The sequence below is a fragment of the Hemiscyllium ocellatum genome, chromosome 8 (assembly GCF_020745735.1).
Source record: "Hemiscyllium ocellatum isolate sHemOce1 chromosome 8, sHemOce1.pat.X.cur, whole genome shotgun sequence".
In the NCBI taxonomy this organism is placed as follows: domain Eukaryota; kingdom Metazoa; phylum Chordata; class Chondrichthyes; order Orectolobiformes; family Hemiscylliidae; genus Hemiscyllium; species Hemiscyllium ocellatum.
The window spans coordinates 53162287-53180033 of record NC_083408.1 but is presented as its reverse complement, the minus strand read 5'-3'; the positions used below and the strand labels follow the sequence as shown (position 1 = coordinate 53180033).

Below are 17747 nucleotides of genomic sequence, written 5' to 3'. Positions count from 1 at the left end.
TTCACACAGGAAAAAAGACAATGTTGTCGAGGGGAATACTGAAATACAGGCTATTAGGTGAGATGGGTTGAGGTACATAAGAAGGAAGTGTTAGCATTTCTGGCAAGTGTGAAAATAGATAAATCCCCTGGGCTGGATGGGATTTATCCCAGGATTCTCTGGGAAGTTAGGGAGGAGACTGCAGAATCTTTGGCTTTGGCCAGAAGACTGAAGGACAGTAAATGTTGTACCCTTGTTCAAGAAGGGGAGTAGAGACAACCGGGTAATTATAGATCAGTGAGCCTTAATTCTGTTGTGGGCAAAGTTTTGGAAAGGATTGTGAGAGACAGGTTTTATAATAATCTAGAAAGAAATAATTTGATTAGGGATAGCCAACACAGTTTTGTGAAGGGTAGGTCATGCCTCACAAACCTTAGTGAGTTCTTTGTGAAGGTGACCAAACAGGTAGATGGGGGTAAAGCAGTTGATGTGGTGTATGCGGATTTCAGTGAGATGTTTAATAAGGTTCCCCACAGTAGGCTATTACAGAAAATACGGAGGCATGGGAATAGAGGGTGATCTAGCGGTTTGGATCAGAAATTGGCTAGCTGTGAGAAGACAGAGGGTGGTGGTTGTTGGGAAGTGTTCATTCTGGAGTTCAGTTACTAGTGGATCTGTTTTGGGGCCACTGCTGTTTGTCATTTTTATAAATGACCTGGATGAGGGTGTAGATTAGATTAGATTACTTACAGTGTGGAAACAGGCCCTTCGGCCCAACAAGTCCACACTGACCCGCCGAAGCGCAACCCACCCATTCCCCCACATTTACCCCTTTTACCTAACACTACGGGCAATTTAGCATGGCCAATTCACCTGGCCCGCACATCTTTGGACTGTGGGAGGAAACCGGAGCACCCGGAGGAAACCCACGCAGACACGGGGAGAATGTGCAAACTCCACACAGTCAGTCACCTGAGTCGGGAATTGAACCCAGGTCTCAGGCGCTGTGAGGCAGCAGTGCTAACCACTGTGCCACCGTACCGCCCATAGAAGGATGGGCTAGTAAATTTGAGGATGACACTGAAGTCGGTGCAGTTGTGTTCATTGTGGAAGGATGTTGCAGATTATAGAGGGATATAGATAAGTTGCAGAGCTGGGCTGAGAAGTGGCAAATGGAATTTAATGCAGAAAAGTGTGAGGCGATTCACTTTGGAAGGAGTAACAGGAACACAGTGTACTGGGCTAATGGTAAGATTCTTGGTAGTGAGGATGAGCACAGAAATCTTGGTGTCCATGTGCATAGATCCCTGAAAGTTGTTATCCAGGTTGATAGGGTTGTTAAGAAGGCATATGGTGTGTTAGCTTTTATCGGTAGAGGGATTGAGTTTCAGAGCCATGAGGTCATGTTGCAGCTGTACAAAACTCTGGTGTGGCCACACTTGGAGTATTGCTTACAGTTCTGGTTGCCACATTATAGGAAGGATGTGGGAGCATTGAAAAGAGTGCAGAGGAGATTGATTGGATGTCGCCTGGTATGGAGGAAAGATCTTATGAGGACAAGCTGAGGGACTTGAGGCTGTTTTCATTAGAGAGAAGAGGTGACTTAATAGAAGCATACAAGATGATCAGAAGGTTAGATAGAGTGGACAGTAAAAGCCTTTTTCCACTGATAGTAATGGCTAGCACGAGGGGACACAGCTTTAAATTGAAGGGTGTTCAATATAGAACAGATGTCTGACATAGGTTCTTTACTCAGACAGTAGTAAGGAATGCTTTGCCTGCAACAGTAGTGGACTCGCCAATGTTAAGAACATTTAAATGGTCATTTGATAAACATATGGATGAAAATGGAATAGTGTAGATTAGATGGGCTTTACATTGGTCTCATAGGTAGGCGCAACATCGAGAGCCGAAGGGTCTGTATTGCACTGCAATGTTCTATGTTCTAAATTAATAAAAACAAAATTTTAAAAATTAATCTGCGCTGATTGTGATTCTGCATCATTTATTTTTCTCTGTCCCCAATATTATTCAAATATCTACCCTCCTCAGCTTTCAGGGTTTTAAATAAAGGGATTTAGTTATTCATGTATTCACTTCAAAAGTTTAAGGCTACATTACGGACTGAGCACTCACACAGTCACTTGAGGAAAAGAAAAGGTAAAGAGAATAATGCGCCTTTTCCAAGTCACAAGCAAAAGATTGGTTCATAATTCAAGCTTTTGGCATATTCTGGATGAAAAGCACACATTCCATGCCTGATGAAAAGGTGTTTGCACCCTTGAAGGGTAGTCTTGCAGAATTCAACTGTCAGAGTTACATATTACGACGACTGTAGAATACCCCTGAAGAAATGGGATTCTCAACAGATTAAAATTCTAGTTAATTATTGTTTCATTATTAGAGCATTTGTTTTCTGTACTGGTGGGCTTGAACTGGAACAGGTTAGAAACAGAGATATTACAGTTTCCAGCTTTTCAAAGACATATATGTCACTACCCTGTCTGCTGCTGTACACAGATTGACTTGGTTTCTTCCCGATTCTTGGAATAAAAGAAACCTCATAGAGTCATAGAGATGTACAGCATGGAAACAGACCCTTCGGTCCAACCTGTCCATGCTGACCAGCTATCCCAACCCAATCTGTCATCTGAAGACATTTTTTAAACAGGTGCCTGCCAGCTCCAACACCTGATCAATACTTGTGGGATAAAAGCAGAAACTAAACTTATATTCTGACGAAGAGTCACCAGACTCAAAACATTAACTCTGCTTTCTTCCCACAGATGCTGGCAGACCTGCTGAGTTTCACCAGCAAATTTTGTTTCTGTTTCAGATCTCCAACATCCACAGTTCATTGTTTTATTTATCTAATCAACACTTCTCTTGTTCATTTGGAATGGCTTGGAAGTGCAATTTCATTGCTACACAATGGGGAATAGGGTGGCTTATTCACACCTACTTGTGATGAATCATTCCAACTCTTTATTCATTTTCAAACTTGGAAATACAAAGTCTGCACATGAGTTTTGGCTAAGTCTACAGATGTCGCAGATATGAATTCTGCAAATAGCTTCTGTCTTGGTAGGCATATTCAAGGGAAGTAATTTGACTATAATCACTCCATGAGGAGGCTGAGATATCTTTGAGTCTATGCAGACATTCTGAGTCAATTACTCTAACAGTATCTTAACAATGTCTATTTTAAAAAAAAATTACTTGCAGAAGAAGCAAATATAGATCATATTTTAAGTTAAAGACAGGATATTGGGCTAACACATTAATGACAATTTGTCAACCTGAAAGTGACCCATTTGTCCTGACTCTCTGTCCTAACAGTCAACCCATTCTCTATCTATACTAATATACACGGTGACCTTTATTTCTGTGTACCTGTCTTTTGTACTCCTCATCGATCAAGTGTCTTTGGAAATGCAAATACATTCCATCATTGGTTCCTCTTTATCTACTGTACTTGTTACACCACCAAGAACGCTAATGAATTGATGAAGCATAATTTCCTCACATAAAACCATGTTGACTCTACTTATTATAGATTTTCTAAATGTCCTGCTATATCTTCTTAAATAACATACTCCAGCATTGTCCCAATGAAAGGTGTATTGTTAACTGGCCCATAGTTCATGGCTATTCTCCCCTCCTTTTCTGAGCACAGTTGTTATCTCTGCAGTTTTCCAAACTACGGGAGTTTTCCAGAATCTCTGGATGACAATACCTAAAATAGGAAATCAAGAGTGGAAAATGTTCTATGCATCAGAAATTTGCATTCTGATATATAAATCAATTTGCAACTATTATATTTCAGCCCAAATTAATAATTTGATAACTTCCATAATTAAGTAGATACAGCTGTATGTGATTTTATCAATGTGACTAAGTTGCACAAATGTTATATCAAAACTAAAATATTAACCTTGCTGTACAGTGAAGATTACTCAACCATAACCAGCACATAATTTGATTCAATTACATCGTCTAATTTTAATCACACAGCCTTAAAAAATGTAAATGGCAATCGTGTGGAGCTAGGTGATCAGAAACTGATTGCACCAAACAAATTGCCATGGAGACACATCTACATATGTCATTTAACAGCATAAAAGAAATCGTCCTATTATTTTGATTAGCAACTCATACTTGACCCACTGAAACAAATGTTAACAGATTTGGCCCACAAAAGATGAACAACACTGCAAGCAATACACTCAAGACTTAGGATTCACAGCTGAACAGCTTCCAAATGGAAATTTTACAATGCAACTACCAACATACATGAAAAGAGATGTCTTGGATTTAAACCATTATGTCTCCATACTACTTGAAGCCCAGGAAATAAACAAGTAAGAAGGTCACAACAAAGCATCAAGTTTTGAGCTGATAAAACAAACTTACCTTGGCAATTTGAGACACTGCATTAGTACTCAAAGCTGCACTAGCAATGTCTTCAAGTTTACTCCTTGAAATTGCTGAGATGAAGTTTAAGTAATAAGACTCATAAAGCTGGTTCCGAAGATCCTACAAAAATAAATTAGATTCTATACAAATTGTTACCGTAACCAAACTGAAATAGACATATAAATTTAATAGCAAGGTAAAAGTTTCAACATCAGTTAAAGTTTTACATCACAGAAACCATAAAAGCCACATTAATTACCTAATCATCTGTCAATTACCTGGCAAACTCGGTCAACATTTTCTTCTGTTGGCATAACAAAATATATTGCTGGAACATCCGGAATAGGATCTCGATCAGAGTGTAACAACCTGAAAAATTTATGGAAATTTAAGATCAAACTACGTACTGTACTAAACATACTAAATATATCAAGAGAAAAGCATAGTTTTTTTAAAAATACAAATACTGGAAAATCAACACTTGCTTCTGTACAAAATATGTTTTATAAATATGCTCTCAAATCAAAATTCATGACTTGTTTTCAATAATATACATGTGTTCATGCATGAAACATAATAAAATGTCAAGAGTGACATCAATAATAACATTTTTGACATCAAACCAAAAGAGGGCAAATGCTGATAGATTGATCAAAAACGTAGGCTTTAGGGAGCATTTTAAGAGAGAGAGTTGGAGAGGGTATGTGAGGGAATTTCAGAGCTTCTAACCAGGGCAAGTGAAAGCACAGCTACCAGTAGTGCAGTGTTTAAAATGAAACATACGCAAAATGCAAAAGTTGGAGGAGCTCAGATATTTCAAAAGATCATAAGCCTGGAAGGGTCTGTACAGGCTTGCATAGATTTTAAAAAAAAAGACTTAAACAATTTTAACATTGAGGTATTGTCAGATAACAAGCCACTGAATGTCAAAAAGCAGAGGGGTGATGGATAAATGAGATCTGCACTGATTTAAGACAAAGCCAGCAGAGGTTTGGATGGCCAAAAGTAAAGTAGGGTAGAAGGTGAGAATCCTCTCAGGGCATCAATAAGACAGTCAAGAAATAACAATGGCATGGATGAGACTTTTAACAGAACAGCTAAGGCAGGACTAGAGTCAAACAATGCCATGAAGGCAGCCAAAGACAGTCCTGGGATAGCAAAATATGATCAGATATTTTGCCTATATATCAAATACAATATGGGTCAAACAAAATATAGAGCTGGTCATTCTAGAGTAGTTGTTAGGGATGGAAATGTTGGACACGGAGGAGGATTGTGGTGGGAAACAAAGGCGTCATTTGTATTGCAGCTAGTCAACAAAATTCAAAACAACTTTCTGATTGATGTGCATCAATTTCAAATTAGAACCAGTTCCAGAACCAATCTTGTAGAATTCTACACATATATTTAGAAGTTTATTTCTAAATTGCTATTAATTCTGCTAGCTAAAAAAATAAAATATCAAGGACATTTGTTCCAATGGAAGTCAACTTAAAGCATTACCAAACAGGAAGGAATTTATTCTACATTTTACATTATTATTATCCATCATGATCTAGTTACATTTTAGAAGTTCAAGGTTAAATTCATCTTACAAGTGCAAAGTGATGCCCATGTCTCTCAATTCTTTCACAGACAACAATGGTGAAATGATGTCCTGACCAAATCGGTCATAAATCAGAATCTGCACAAGGAACAGCTATATTAGAAAAAGTAGATTTGCTGCTTTTATATAAATTATAGAATTCTCACAAAGAACTTCATTAATGTTAACAACTATCTTCCAGAAATGCATATGCTTGAAAGACAGGCAATTGAGAGTTCTTGGTTCAAAGGTCAATACATCAACTTAAATACAGCAAAGAGAAACAAACCTTTTAGAAACAAAGTGCTGGACAGACCCATCAGATCTGACACCATCAGGTGGAGAGAGAAAAAATAGAGTTAATGTTTCGAGTCCTTTGTTACTTCTTCAGAACAATTCTAAAGGAGTCTTATCAGATGAACTGATTTCAAAGTTTGGGAGAAGATTTGTAGCTCGGGTGCTCGTTGTTGTGGTTCTGTTCGCCGAGCTGGGAATTTGTGTTGCAGACGTTTCGTCCCCTGTCTAGGTGACATCCTCAGTGCTTGGGAGATTCCTGTGAAGCGCTTCTGTGATGTTTCCTCTGGCATTTATAGTGATTTGTATCTGCCGCTTCCGGTTGTCAGTTCCAGCTGTCCACTACAGTGGTCGGTATATTGGGTCCAGGTCGATGTGCTTATTGATTTGAATCTGTGGATGAGTGCCATGCCTCTAGGAATTCCCTGGCTGTTCTCTGTTTGGCTTGTCCTATAATAGTACAAGCCGGGAATTCTTAGAGGCACAGATTTGAATCCACAGATTCAAATCAATAAGCACATCGACCTGGACCCAATATACCGGCCACTGCAGCGGACAGCTGGAACTGACAACTGGAAGTGGCAGATACAAATCACTATAAATGCCGGAGGAAACATCACAGAAGCGCTTCACAGGAATCTCCCAAGCACTGAGGATGTCACCTAGACAGGGGACGAAACGTCTGCAACACAAATTCCCAGCTTGGCGAACAGAACCACAACAGATGAACTGTTTCTGTCTCCAGATGCCAGACTTGTAGTTTCTCCAGCATTTTCTGTTTTTATTTTAGATTTCCAGCAATTGCTGTATTTTGCTTTGACTTGACTCAACCTTTGTACTGGTAAAGTAAGAATACTGTTTTTCCAACTCAAATGGAATGTAACATTAATATTAATCTGTACTTTTGCACCATTTATTGTTTTGCAACCATTTTGAGGCTTTGCATAATGAAAACTTTGTGGACAGATCTACAGTGATTCATTAATATTAGATTGGATTATCAGGGAGCAAATTTAAAAAGCTTAGTTTGGAGCATTAGCAGGATAAGTTATTTTTGATTACAACACATTTACTAGAAATCTAGATATTTCCTCACCTTCCATACAGGCTCTGTGGTGCTGTTTTTCACTGGAATGACATTGAAATTTAACATTCGCTTTAAAGCAGCTGTAAAATAAAACAAAATTCCAATCAATGGCCTCCACCTATGTATATTTAAAACTTAACTGTAACAATTGCCATTCAATTAAAGAAGGGAACCTGTTAACAGTTAACATACACAAATGATATCCAAAACCAAATTTAAAAATGATTTTCTACAAACAGTACAAAACATTACAAGAGGCTCTGCTTCCACTATCACCAATAACTTCTTAGTACAAGCAATTATTTTTGTGAAAGTTAGATAATTGAAGGATTGCATCCCCTCATTTGATCTTGGAGATTTCCTTTCCTTACAATGTTTGTTTCAAGCTATTAAGGAAAAGTTTTATTCTTCTCCATCCACACATTTTGTAAAGAACATAGTGTCACAAATAATAGTTATGCACCATTCAACAGGCAAACTACAGAACAATCCTTATAAAGTATTTCCACTTAGTCACTGTTTCCAAGACTGTTGGTGTTTCCTCAGTTAAAGTAATATTGACATTTTAAAACAAAAACTTTAGTACTTTTGAGTAAAGGACTTTTGCCAATTTCAACGACTAACCATTTTATGAAGTCAGCTGCACACAAATACCTGTCGGAAAGCTTTACAGATGCAACATCACTAAAAATGACTAATTTCTTGTTTATCGAATCACCCAGTAATGAAAACTAATGTACGCGTTACTGCATATTCAACTTATTTTAATGTAGGCTTTGATTTTACATTGCTTCATCACAATACATAATTTCAATACAACAAAACTAGTGTTGAAGTCATAAAATGGAAATGGCAAAGGTTGATCATTCTAACCTTTTGCCACTCCCTTGCCTTTTCTCCACAGTCCTGCTGTAAAGTCAACACAGTTCAAGAGGATCACATAGCTGCTCTCTCATAAGGGAGAGATTACTGGTAGTGGTTTAAACTGGTGCAAGAAGTTGAGAAGGATAGACCTTCATGGTAATCTCAGCCAAAGTGAGAATTGACCCACATTGTTAGCATCACTCTGCATCACAAACCAGCCATCAAGCCCCTGAGTTAAACAACCTTCCCCATCTGCTATAGGACAGCAGGATTTATTGTGTTTGTATTAATAGCGAAGCAGAATGCTAGAGACAGTTTGGTTACTGTTCAAAATAAAAGGAACAGAACTATAGAGCTCTTGAAGATTTAAGGAAAATCAAAAAGCTACACCTTGCTGCTGGTAACTGTATCAGGAAAAAGGCTGAATGGAATGATTATTGAAGAAAACTGAGTTTCATTTCCTTGCCTTTATAGGGAAAAGTGCATTTTCGTTTGCACAAAAATGCTTTGTAAGATTTTTTTTCTTTAATTTGGTGTTTAGTTGCCTGTTAAATACTGAATTATGTTGATTTTAAGTTTTTTTTGTCACAGTAAAAATCTTAAAAGGTGAAATTCTGTTCTTTATTTCTGGTCATTTGAGAAATTCATGTTTTAAAAGCTATTGGTCTTTATGGGGATCATAACAATTTGGCAATGTTTGTATGATTGAACCCAAAGGAATGCAATTTTCAAAAGTTTATACAAACTAGATTTCACATTTACTTTTTCTGTTTTCAATGAAAAATCTATAATACTATTTCTGTTGCTCATGTGTATTTGTTTTTGAAAAATAAGACCTGTCTGATAACACCTTGGAACAGTTTGCAAAGATTGGTATGAAGGCTGTGGCAGAGAGAAAATATCTATTGATTGGAAGTAGAGCTTAAAAGGGCAAAGATAGTTGAAACATTGCTCAACACTTGAATCTTGAGGAGAAAATGTCATCCTGATAGTTAACAGTTAATCCAGATTTCAACTGCAAATTTTGCAACTTGAACTGGAAAGAGAAAGAGAAACTTGAATTAAAATTCCAGAGGACAAGAGGGTATTTCAAAGAGAAAAGGAAATCAGCAATTTTTAATTTGCAAAGAAAACATTTCGATTATGTGAATGGGGTTGCTGGTAAAACTTCAGGAGATTCAGATTTAATTCCTTCTTTTAATTTGGCAATGAACATTTGCTTTGTGTTTAAATTCAGTGAGAAGGAAGTTGAAATGTACTTCCTGTCATTTCAGAATATTGCCACAAAACTGCAGTGCCGTTCAGAAATTGGACAATTTTATTAGTGTTTGAGGTAAAGCTTTGGACGTTCACTGATCTCTTTCAGATGGACAGTCTGACAACCATGGTACCCTTAAAACTGCTACTCTCAATGCATTAGTGTCAGAGGCTTAAAGACAGAAATGTAACTAAGAAAGAGAGCTTCTCAGAGAAAAGGAAATTGGGTTTTGTAGATGGTATTGGTTAATGAAGGTTGCCCCAAATTTTGAGAATCTTAAAGAAAATAATTCTGAAGGAAGGATTCAAATATAAATTAAACATAAATTGAGAGTGAGGTCTACCTGGATGGCTATAATTTTTTGAAAAAAGAGAGGCTGTAGTAATGGCAGGTGACAAGTTATTACACAAATATGTTAGTAACAGACTTTTGTTTGCAAACCCACAGAAAAACTGAAGGTATAAAAAGCCTGATTATAATGAAGAAAATGGTGGAGGAATGTCAGACCCATATAAAAGACAGTTTAACAGATAAGTTTAATTCAGAAATGTAGTCATGTTGTCATTTCATAAAAAGAAGCATGAGAATGCTGAATGTTGGAAATTATAAAGCAAGGCTGTAGAAGTTGTAAGGTTATGCAGTTTGTTTCGAGAAGGTACCGACCAGGTGAGTAAAGCCTATTCACTAAAGTGGATAAGGATACTAGAAATTACGGAAGTTTTCTATTTAAAGATGAAGTGTCTCCATTCTTGACTGTTGAGACAGAGAAGCCAATCGTTTTATTTAGTGATACAGGATCAGCACTGCCCTGACGTTAACAGGAACTGGTGTCCAGAATAAAAACATATGGGCAATTAATAGAAATTATTTACCTTTTATTTTGTGTAAAATGAATTTCAAATGTGACGTCATTACCAGTCCTGTAATTGCAGGTGTTATTCTTAATTTACCAATGATGGTGTGGATTTTTATTAGCAAATAACTTAGGGGAAAGGCACTGGTGTCTCCAATAATCTTGGGAAAGTCCATTTGAACCTCTGAAACTGAAGTCATCCAGGAAAAAAATGTAGTCAACCACATTCTACAACCTGATTTCAAGAAATAAAATTTACAAAGGATGTGTTAAGACACATTTCAATATGTTAATTTTTAAAAATGTGATTATCGCACCTAAAAGAAAAGATTAATGGTAGTTTCAGAAGAGTTAAAATTGTCCAAATTAAAAAGTAGGAAAGACCTACATGTGATAAAGCAATTAGCAACAGTACTCAAAGCTAATGATGAAACAGAACAAAATAAATCCTTTGAAGGAGAGTAGAAAACCTGGAAACAATGACGCTGAATGCTACTTACGTCGTCTTTTCCTCCGTTCCCATTATTTTGCTAATAATCCTTTCCTCAACCTACAGACCGTTTCACCTGTCTCCAACACTCTCCCTCCATCTGGACTTCTCCTTCTGGCCTTTTACCTGCACTTGACTTGTTCATTAAGAACTGTCAACGTGACATCAGTTATCTTAATTTCTCTGGCCCCTCACCCATTCGAATCCACCTCCCTCTGAACTGACTGTACCCTGGGCTCTCAGATCCAACCCTAACTTTGTAATCACTTCCTCTGATCTTCCACTGGACCACGATGCCACTGTTGAACATTAGGCTATAGTGTCCACAACAGTCACTAATCTCATTTTATGATTAGATTAGATTACTTACAGTGTGGAAACAGGCCCTTCAGCCCAACAAGTCCACACCGACCCGCCGAAGCACAACCCACCCATTCCCCTACATTTACCCCTTCACCTAACACTACGGGCAATTTAGCATGGCCAACTCACCTAACCTGCACATTTTTGGATTGTGGGAGGAAACCGGAGCACCCGGAGGAAACCCACGCAGACACGGGAGAATGTGCAAACTCCACACGTCTGGGGATCTCTTTCCAACAGCCTCCAAGCTTACACTTGCCCAACCCAATGTAGTCCACAGTCTATCTTCTCCCTGAAATCCACAAATAGGACTGCCTAGACAGACTCATTGTTTCTGCTTGGTCCCATTCCATGGACCTTATTCCTTCCTACCTCAGCTCCATTTTTTCGCCTCTTGTCCAGTCCCTTCCCACTCACATCCACAATCCGTCTGACACTTTACAATAGTTTCAGAGTTTCCTCCTCTTCACTGGATGTGCAATCCCTTTACACATTCATCTTCTATCAGGATGGACTCTACACTTCTTCCTGGAAAAATGGTCTGAACTGCCTCCATCTACTACCATCCTCCACCACCTGGCCAAGCTTGTCCTCACTGTGAATAACTTCTTCTTTAACGCCTCTTAATCTCTTCACGTAAAGGTGTGGCTATGGCTATCCACATAGCCCCCAGATATGCCTGTCTCCATATGGGGTACGCGGAACATACACTATTCTAATCCTACTTGGCTCCCTCCCCACAGTTCTTTCTCCAGTACATTGATGATATCATCAGTGATGCTTCACTCTCTTGTCTGGAATTGGAAAATGTTTTCAGTTTCGCTTCCAATTTCCATCCTGCCCTCACCTTCACTCGGTCCATTTCTGATTCCTCCATTCCCTTTGTTGACATTTCTGTTTCCATTTTTAATACAGGCTGGCCAGCAATATCCATTACAAAGCCACCAACTCCCAGTTACTTGGACTATACATCCTCACATTGCTTCTTGTCAAGATTCCATTCCATTCTCCCAGTTTCTCTATCTCCATCACATCTGTTCTGATGATGCCAACTTCCATAGCGTGGCCTCAGAGATGTCAACTTTATTTCCACAACTCACGATTCCACACCCATTTCCTATATTTCTGCCATTGCTCCCTCTTTTCACTCATTCTTCCCAGATTGGGTAGCCCAAGTCCTCACTTTCTATCACATCAGCATCCACATCCAAAGGATTATTAGCTGCCATCACCATCACCTACAGCAAGATACCACCACCAGACACACATTCCCCTCCCCTCCCTTGTCAGCCTTCTGCAGGGACTGTTCCCATTGGGAAACTCTGTCCACTCCTTTTCCACTCCCAACATCTCCAACACACTCCAAGACATCTTCCCCTGCAACCGCAGATTATAACACTTGCCCGCTTATTTCCTTCCCTTCTCACTATCGAAGACAGCTTTCAGTGAAGCAGCGCACTTCACTTAGTCTGGTTTATTGTACTCACTGCTCACAATGTGGTGTCCTCTACAATGTGAGACAAAACACAGAGTGGGTGACTGCTTTTTAGAACACATACATTCTGTCTGCAAAATTGACAACAAACTTCTGGCTGCTTGCCAGTTCAACACACCACCATACTCCCTGGACAACATCTTTATCAAGGGCTTCTGCAGTGCTCCAGCAAGGCTTAGTGCAAGATGGAAGAACCACATCTCATTTTCTGTTTGGAAACCATGCAGCCTTCAAGACTCGATATCTAGTTCGATAGTTTTGGAGCCTGAGTACCTTTTCCCATGTCCTTTACTTACCCCATACCCCAGGTTGTAGCATCACATGGGATGCTTTCATCACAAACAACCCATTTCCACCCAATAATGGTCTCCTTCTGTAGTTTCTCTTTCTTCCCAGCTCACCATTATCTATCCCATTATATGGCCAACTGCTGTCCTCTCTCTGGGCTCCATCTCCACTTATCATTTACTCGTTCCCTTCCTTTCCAGCTCTCACTCATCCTCAGCCTTTTCCAACTACAATCAGTTCTGAAAAAGGGTCACTGAAAACATTGACTCTGCTTTCCCACCACATATGATGCCAGATCTGCTGAGTTTCTCAATAAAACTCCAGTTTGGATATGAAAAAGCTGCTTAGACAATACTAAAATAAAAATATTTCTTGTGGAAACTGGCTAAGAGCGAATTAAGCAGAAAATTGTTTTCCAAAAAGTTATGATTGTAATAACTTATGTAGTCTTGACTTTAAATACTAACAAAGATCCCAACAATCCCAACATAGAAATACTACAGGTCACCTGGCATTGACTTTGGGCACTGGAAGAGACAATGGCAGAAACAAGCCTGTCAACCCTGCAAAGTCTTCTTTACCGAGATCTGGGGGCTGGTACCAAAACTGGGAGAGCTGTCTCACAGACTAGCCCAGCAACGGCCTGATACAGTCATATTAGTCGGTTCATAATTTACAGACAATACCTCAGACACCATCATTACCATCCCTGGATATGTCCTGTCCCAACCGCAGGACAGAACCAGCAGAGGTGGTGGGACACTGGTATACAGTTGGGAGGGAGTTGCCTTTGGAGTCCTCAACATTGACTCCAAGTTAAACATGGGCAATAAAAATTGATGCTGATTACTACATATCATCCTCTCTCAACTGATGAATGAGTACGCCATGTTGAAAAAAAAAACACTTGGAGGAAAGAGTGAGGGTGTTAAAGCCACAAAATGTACTCTGGGTGGGGGAAATTTCAATGTCCACCGTTAAGAATGGCTCTGCAGCAGCACTATTTTGAGTTGATCTGTAAGCTCATGGTTCTGCATATCCCCCACTCAACCACTACCATCAAACCAGAGGGCATACCAGGGCTGGGGTCAAAAAATGTGGTGCTTGAAAAGCACAGCCAAGTCAGGCAGCCTCTGAGGAGCAGACAAGTCAACGTTTCTGATTGAAGAGCTTATGCTTGAAACATTGACTCTCCTGCTCATTGGATGCTGCCTGACTGGCTGTGCTTTTCCAGCACCACACTTTTGTCCTCTGATCTCCAGCATCTGCAGTCCTCACTTTCTCCATACCAGGAGCAACACCAGACATACTTAAATTTGATCTGTCAGTGATATTGAAGAGTTAACTTGCTTTGCTGACCTGCAGGAAATTGGATTTCCCGAGGCTAGGGTGGGATGCCTCTGACTTACAGATAAATTTTAAGAAACTACCTTATCATGTCCTATTATCCAGAGCCATTCACATGGCCATTTCCTTGCCATTCAGAGCTATTTACATTTTCATCCCCTATTCAGAAATCAATAAGAATATTATAGTTGGAATTCTGACTACTCCCTGTAGTTATAAAAATACAACTCTCACTAGATCTGGCCATTTAGGGATGATTTGCAGTACATTGCTCTGGAGGTGAGGTGGTCACTGCACTGTGTCTTGAGTGGCATGTGACTTTGAGGGGGATGGCTGGGGGTTGTCTTGTGGATATTACTAACTGTGATATACAGGTTTTGTATAAAGGAAGGACTGTTTCCTTTGTCAAAGGAGAGATTTTGCCATGATCCTGTAAAGCCTGTGAGGTGTGTGCTAAAGGTTCCTCCAGAAGGTTTGTACTGTACGTGCTTAATAAAATTTGGTTGTTGTTCACAGAAGTTGGTGTGTTGCAGTTGCATCAAGTGTGTAAGAAGGTCAGGAAAAAGAACTTAACAGTCAACCTGGTGAAGGTATCAAACAAGATTACTTGCATATCAAACACAAAAGCAGCAAGTGATAGACAAAGCTATGCGATCACACAATCAACAAATCAGATCTATGCTCTCAACCTGACAAATCCAGTTATAAATGGACAATTAAACAACTCACAGGAAGAAGAGGCTCTGCAAATATCCTCATCCTCCAAGATGGAAGAGCCCAATACATTGTGCAAAAGGTAAGGCTGAAACATTTGCAGCAATCTTTGGCTGAAGTGCCGCATGGTGGGGGTGGGATGATCCATTTCGGCCTCCTCCAGTGGTTCCCAGCATTACAGATACCAATCTTCAGCCAATTCAATTGACCCCACGTGATATTAAAGGCTTAAGGCACTGATAACTCTGGCAATAGTACTGAAGAACTTACTGCTTTCCTAGCCAATCTCTTCCTATACAGTTATAGCACTGGCATCTACCCAACAATGCAGAAAATTGCCTAAGTATGTCCTGTATATTAAAAAGGACATGGTGAACCCAACCAATTACCACTTCAGCAGTCTAGTTCCAATCATCAAGATGTCATCAACAGTGCTATCAAGCAGCATCTGCTCAATATATTTGCTCAGTAATAACTTGCTCAGTGATGCCCAGTTTGGATTCTGCCAGGGTCATTCAGCTCCTGACCTTATTACAGCCTTGGTCTAAACATGGACAAAAGACCTGAATTCCAGAGGTGAAGTGAGTGTGACAGCCTTTGTCATTAAGGCTGCATTTGATCAAATGCAGTATCGTGGAGCCAAGCAAAACTGGAATCAATGGGTATTGGGGGCAAAATCTCCACTGGTTGGAGTCATATCTGGCATATAGGACAATGGTTGTGGTTTTTGAAAGTCAGCTATTTCAGCTCCAGAAATCTCTGCAGGAGTTCCTAGGACCAACTCCCTTCAGCTACTTCATCAATAACATTTCCACTATCTTAAGGTCAGAAGTGGGGATGTTCACTGATGATCGCACAACATTCAGCACCATTTGTGACTCCTCAGATATTGAAGCAGTCTAGGCACAAATGCAACAAGTTCTCGGCAACATCCAGGCTTTCGGTGAGAAGTGGCAAGAAACATTTGCATCACAGAAATGCCTGGCTCTGACAATCTCCAATAAAAGACAATCTAACCACCAACCAATGATAATCAATTGTGTTATCATCATTGAATCCCCCACCATCAACATCCAGGGGAGTTATGATTGATGAGAAACTCAACTGCACTCACCACATAAACTTGATAATGTCATTAATACTGAACAGAGTAACAGACTTCAAAAATGACTGAGAATGTTGAAATAGACAAGGCACAATTTAGTGTAGTCAAATGCGGAAATGTCTTCATACTGATAACCACTTTGGCAAGGAAGGATTGAGATAGGAAATGCAAAGATACTTTCAGCAGCTAACATCGTCTCTAGAGTTTCTCCAATGATGGGTAAAGCATCCCTTTGGATCACAGCTCACCCCTCCAGATCCAACGGATTCAATCAGCTCCCCAGTGATTAGCACGAATAGTGAAAAAGCTAACAACAATGGAGGTCGGTACACTTTTTGTCAGTGTCCTTCTTACGGACATTAAATCACGGGAGCTTCGCCTTCTCTTTTGATCATTTAAGGGATATGAAGGTACACTGATCAAGCTAATATCACAACAGCCAGTTGGCTTTGTTACATTTAACAGCAGAGCAGGAGCAGAAGCAGCAAAGAATGCTGCATTCACCGGCCTGCTGCTGCAGTTGCAGCTGCTGCACTGCACTGCACTGCATGCTCAGATGTGCTGGTATCCTCCATCTGAAGCATCTCTGGAAGGTTGGAAGTGTCGTCAGCTTTAAGTATTTTACTGCCCTTATCCAAGAAATCAGATTTCTCCGAGGAGTGATGCAAGGACAGACTGAATTTTGTTTCCGGTTGGACTTTACTAAAGGAGATTTTGGAGAACTGGCTCGTTTCCACTCAACTTGGAGAGGATGGAGTGGTCACTAAGGACTGGGATTTAAGAACTTTACTGGTGATTTTTTTCCACATGGGAGGATTATTCAAACACTAATTACTGTAACAGACTAGTAATTTTTGTTGTTTTAATCAGTGTATGTTGTGTGCCAATAGCTTGCTTAAGTACTGGCTGTCATTGTCTTATGAAAGCTGGTAATGCCATCGGTTATTATGAAATAATAAAAGGAGGGAATGAGAATGTGCATAGGGTATAAGCAGGCAGGGAAAAGTTAAGTTCTGAGTTTTATGAAACAAGAGGTCCAGCTGAACATGACTCAGATTAGATAAGAACTTACAGTTAACAGTGGGGTGCTGGAGCCAAGAATAATGGGTTAACAAGGTAGAAAAGCACTCATTATGTAGAGCCATTTAACAAGATAAGGTAGCATTTAGAACGTAACGTCAGTTAACAAGGGGAAAAGTATTCATTATGTGAAGCCAGTTAACAAGGTTAAGAACATCCATTGTGTAACAGTAGATGGCTTAATCTTTACTATTGACACTTGCTGATTGTAACAGTCACCCAATTAATATGTATGTTGCCTTATCTGGAAGCTCCTCCCTGTAAAATGACTATATAATTCATTAAGAAACTGCTATTCCAGAGAACACAGTGAACTCAAGTCCCTGTGCACATGGGCGATTGTTCTCTACCCCTCCAGAGCCCAGGATAAAGATGGAGGAAAAACTATATCGTGTCTCTGTGCATTTTGCTTTGACTGAGGAGGGGAAACGGGACAACAATAATATCAGACTCTCAAGGTTAACTCGGTTTCTCCACATTTGTTGCCAGACCTACTGAGTTTTTCCAGAACTTTGTTTTTTTTCAGAAG

At 39.6% G+C, this 17747-nt stretch overlaps 1 protein-coding gene across 2 annotated transcripts in view; it reads right to left on the bottom strand.

Annotated features, from left to right (window-relative positions):
• The window catches only part of scfd1 (sec1 family domain containing 1), a 164761-nt gene that overhangs the window by 144177 nt on the left and 2837 nt on the right, over positions 1-17747 (bottom strand). The window contains exons 2-5 of one of the 2 annotated variants that reach the window (XM_060828380.1): positions 7371-7441; positions 5991-6079; positions 4674-4764; positions 4393-4515 (exon numbers count right to left, since the gene is read on the bottom strand). In XM_060828380.1, coding sequence (XP_060684363.1) covers positions 4393-4515; positions 4674-4764; positions 5991-6079; positions 7371-7441 — 374 coding nt within the window. Of the gene's footprint in view, positions 1-4392; positions 4516-4673; positions 4765-5990; positions 6080-7370; positions 7442-17747 lie in introns of those variants that run through there. The other variant, XM_060828381.1, reaches the window with a different exon arrangement.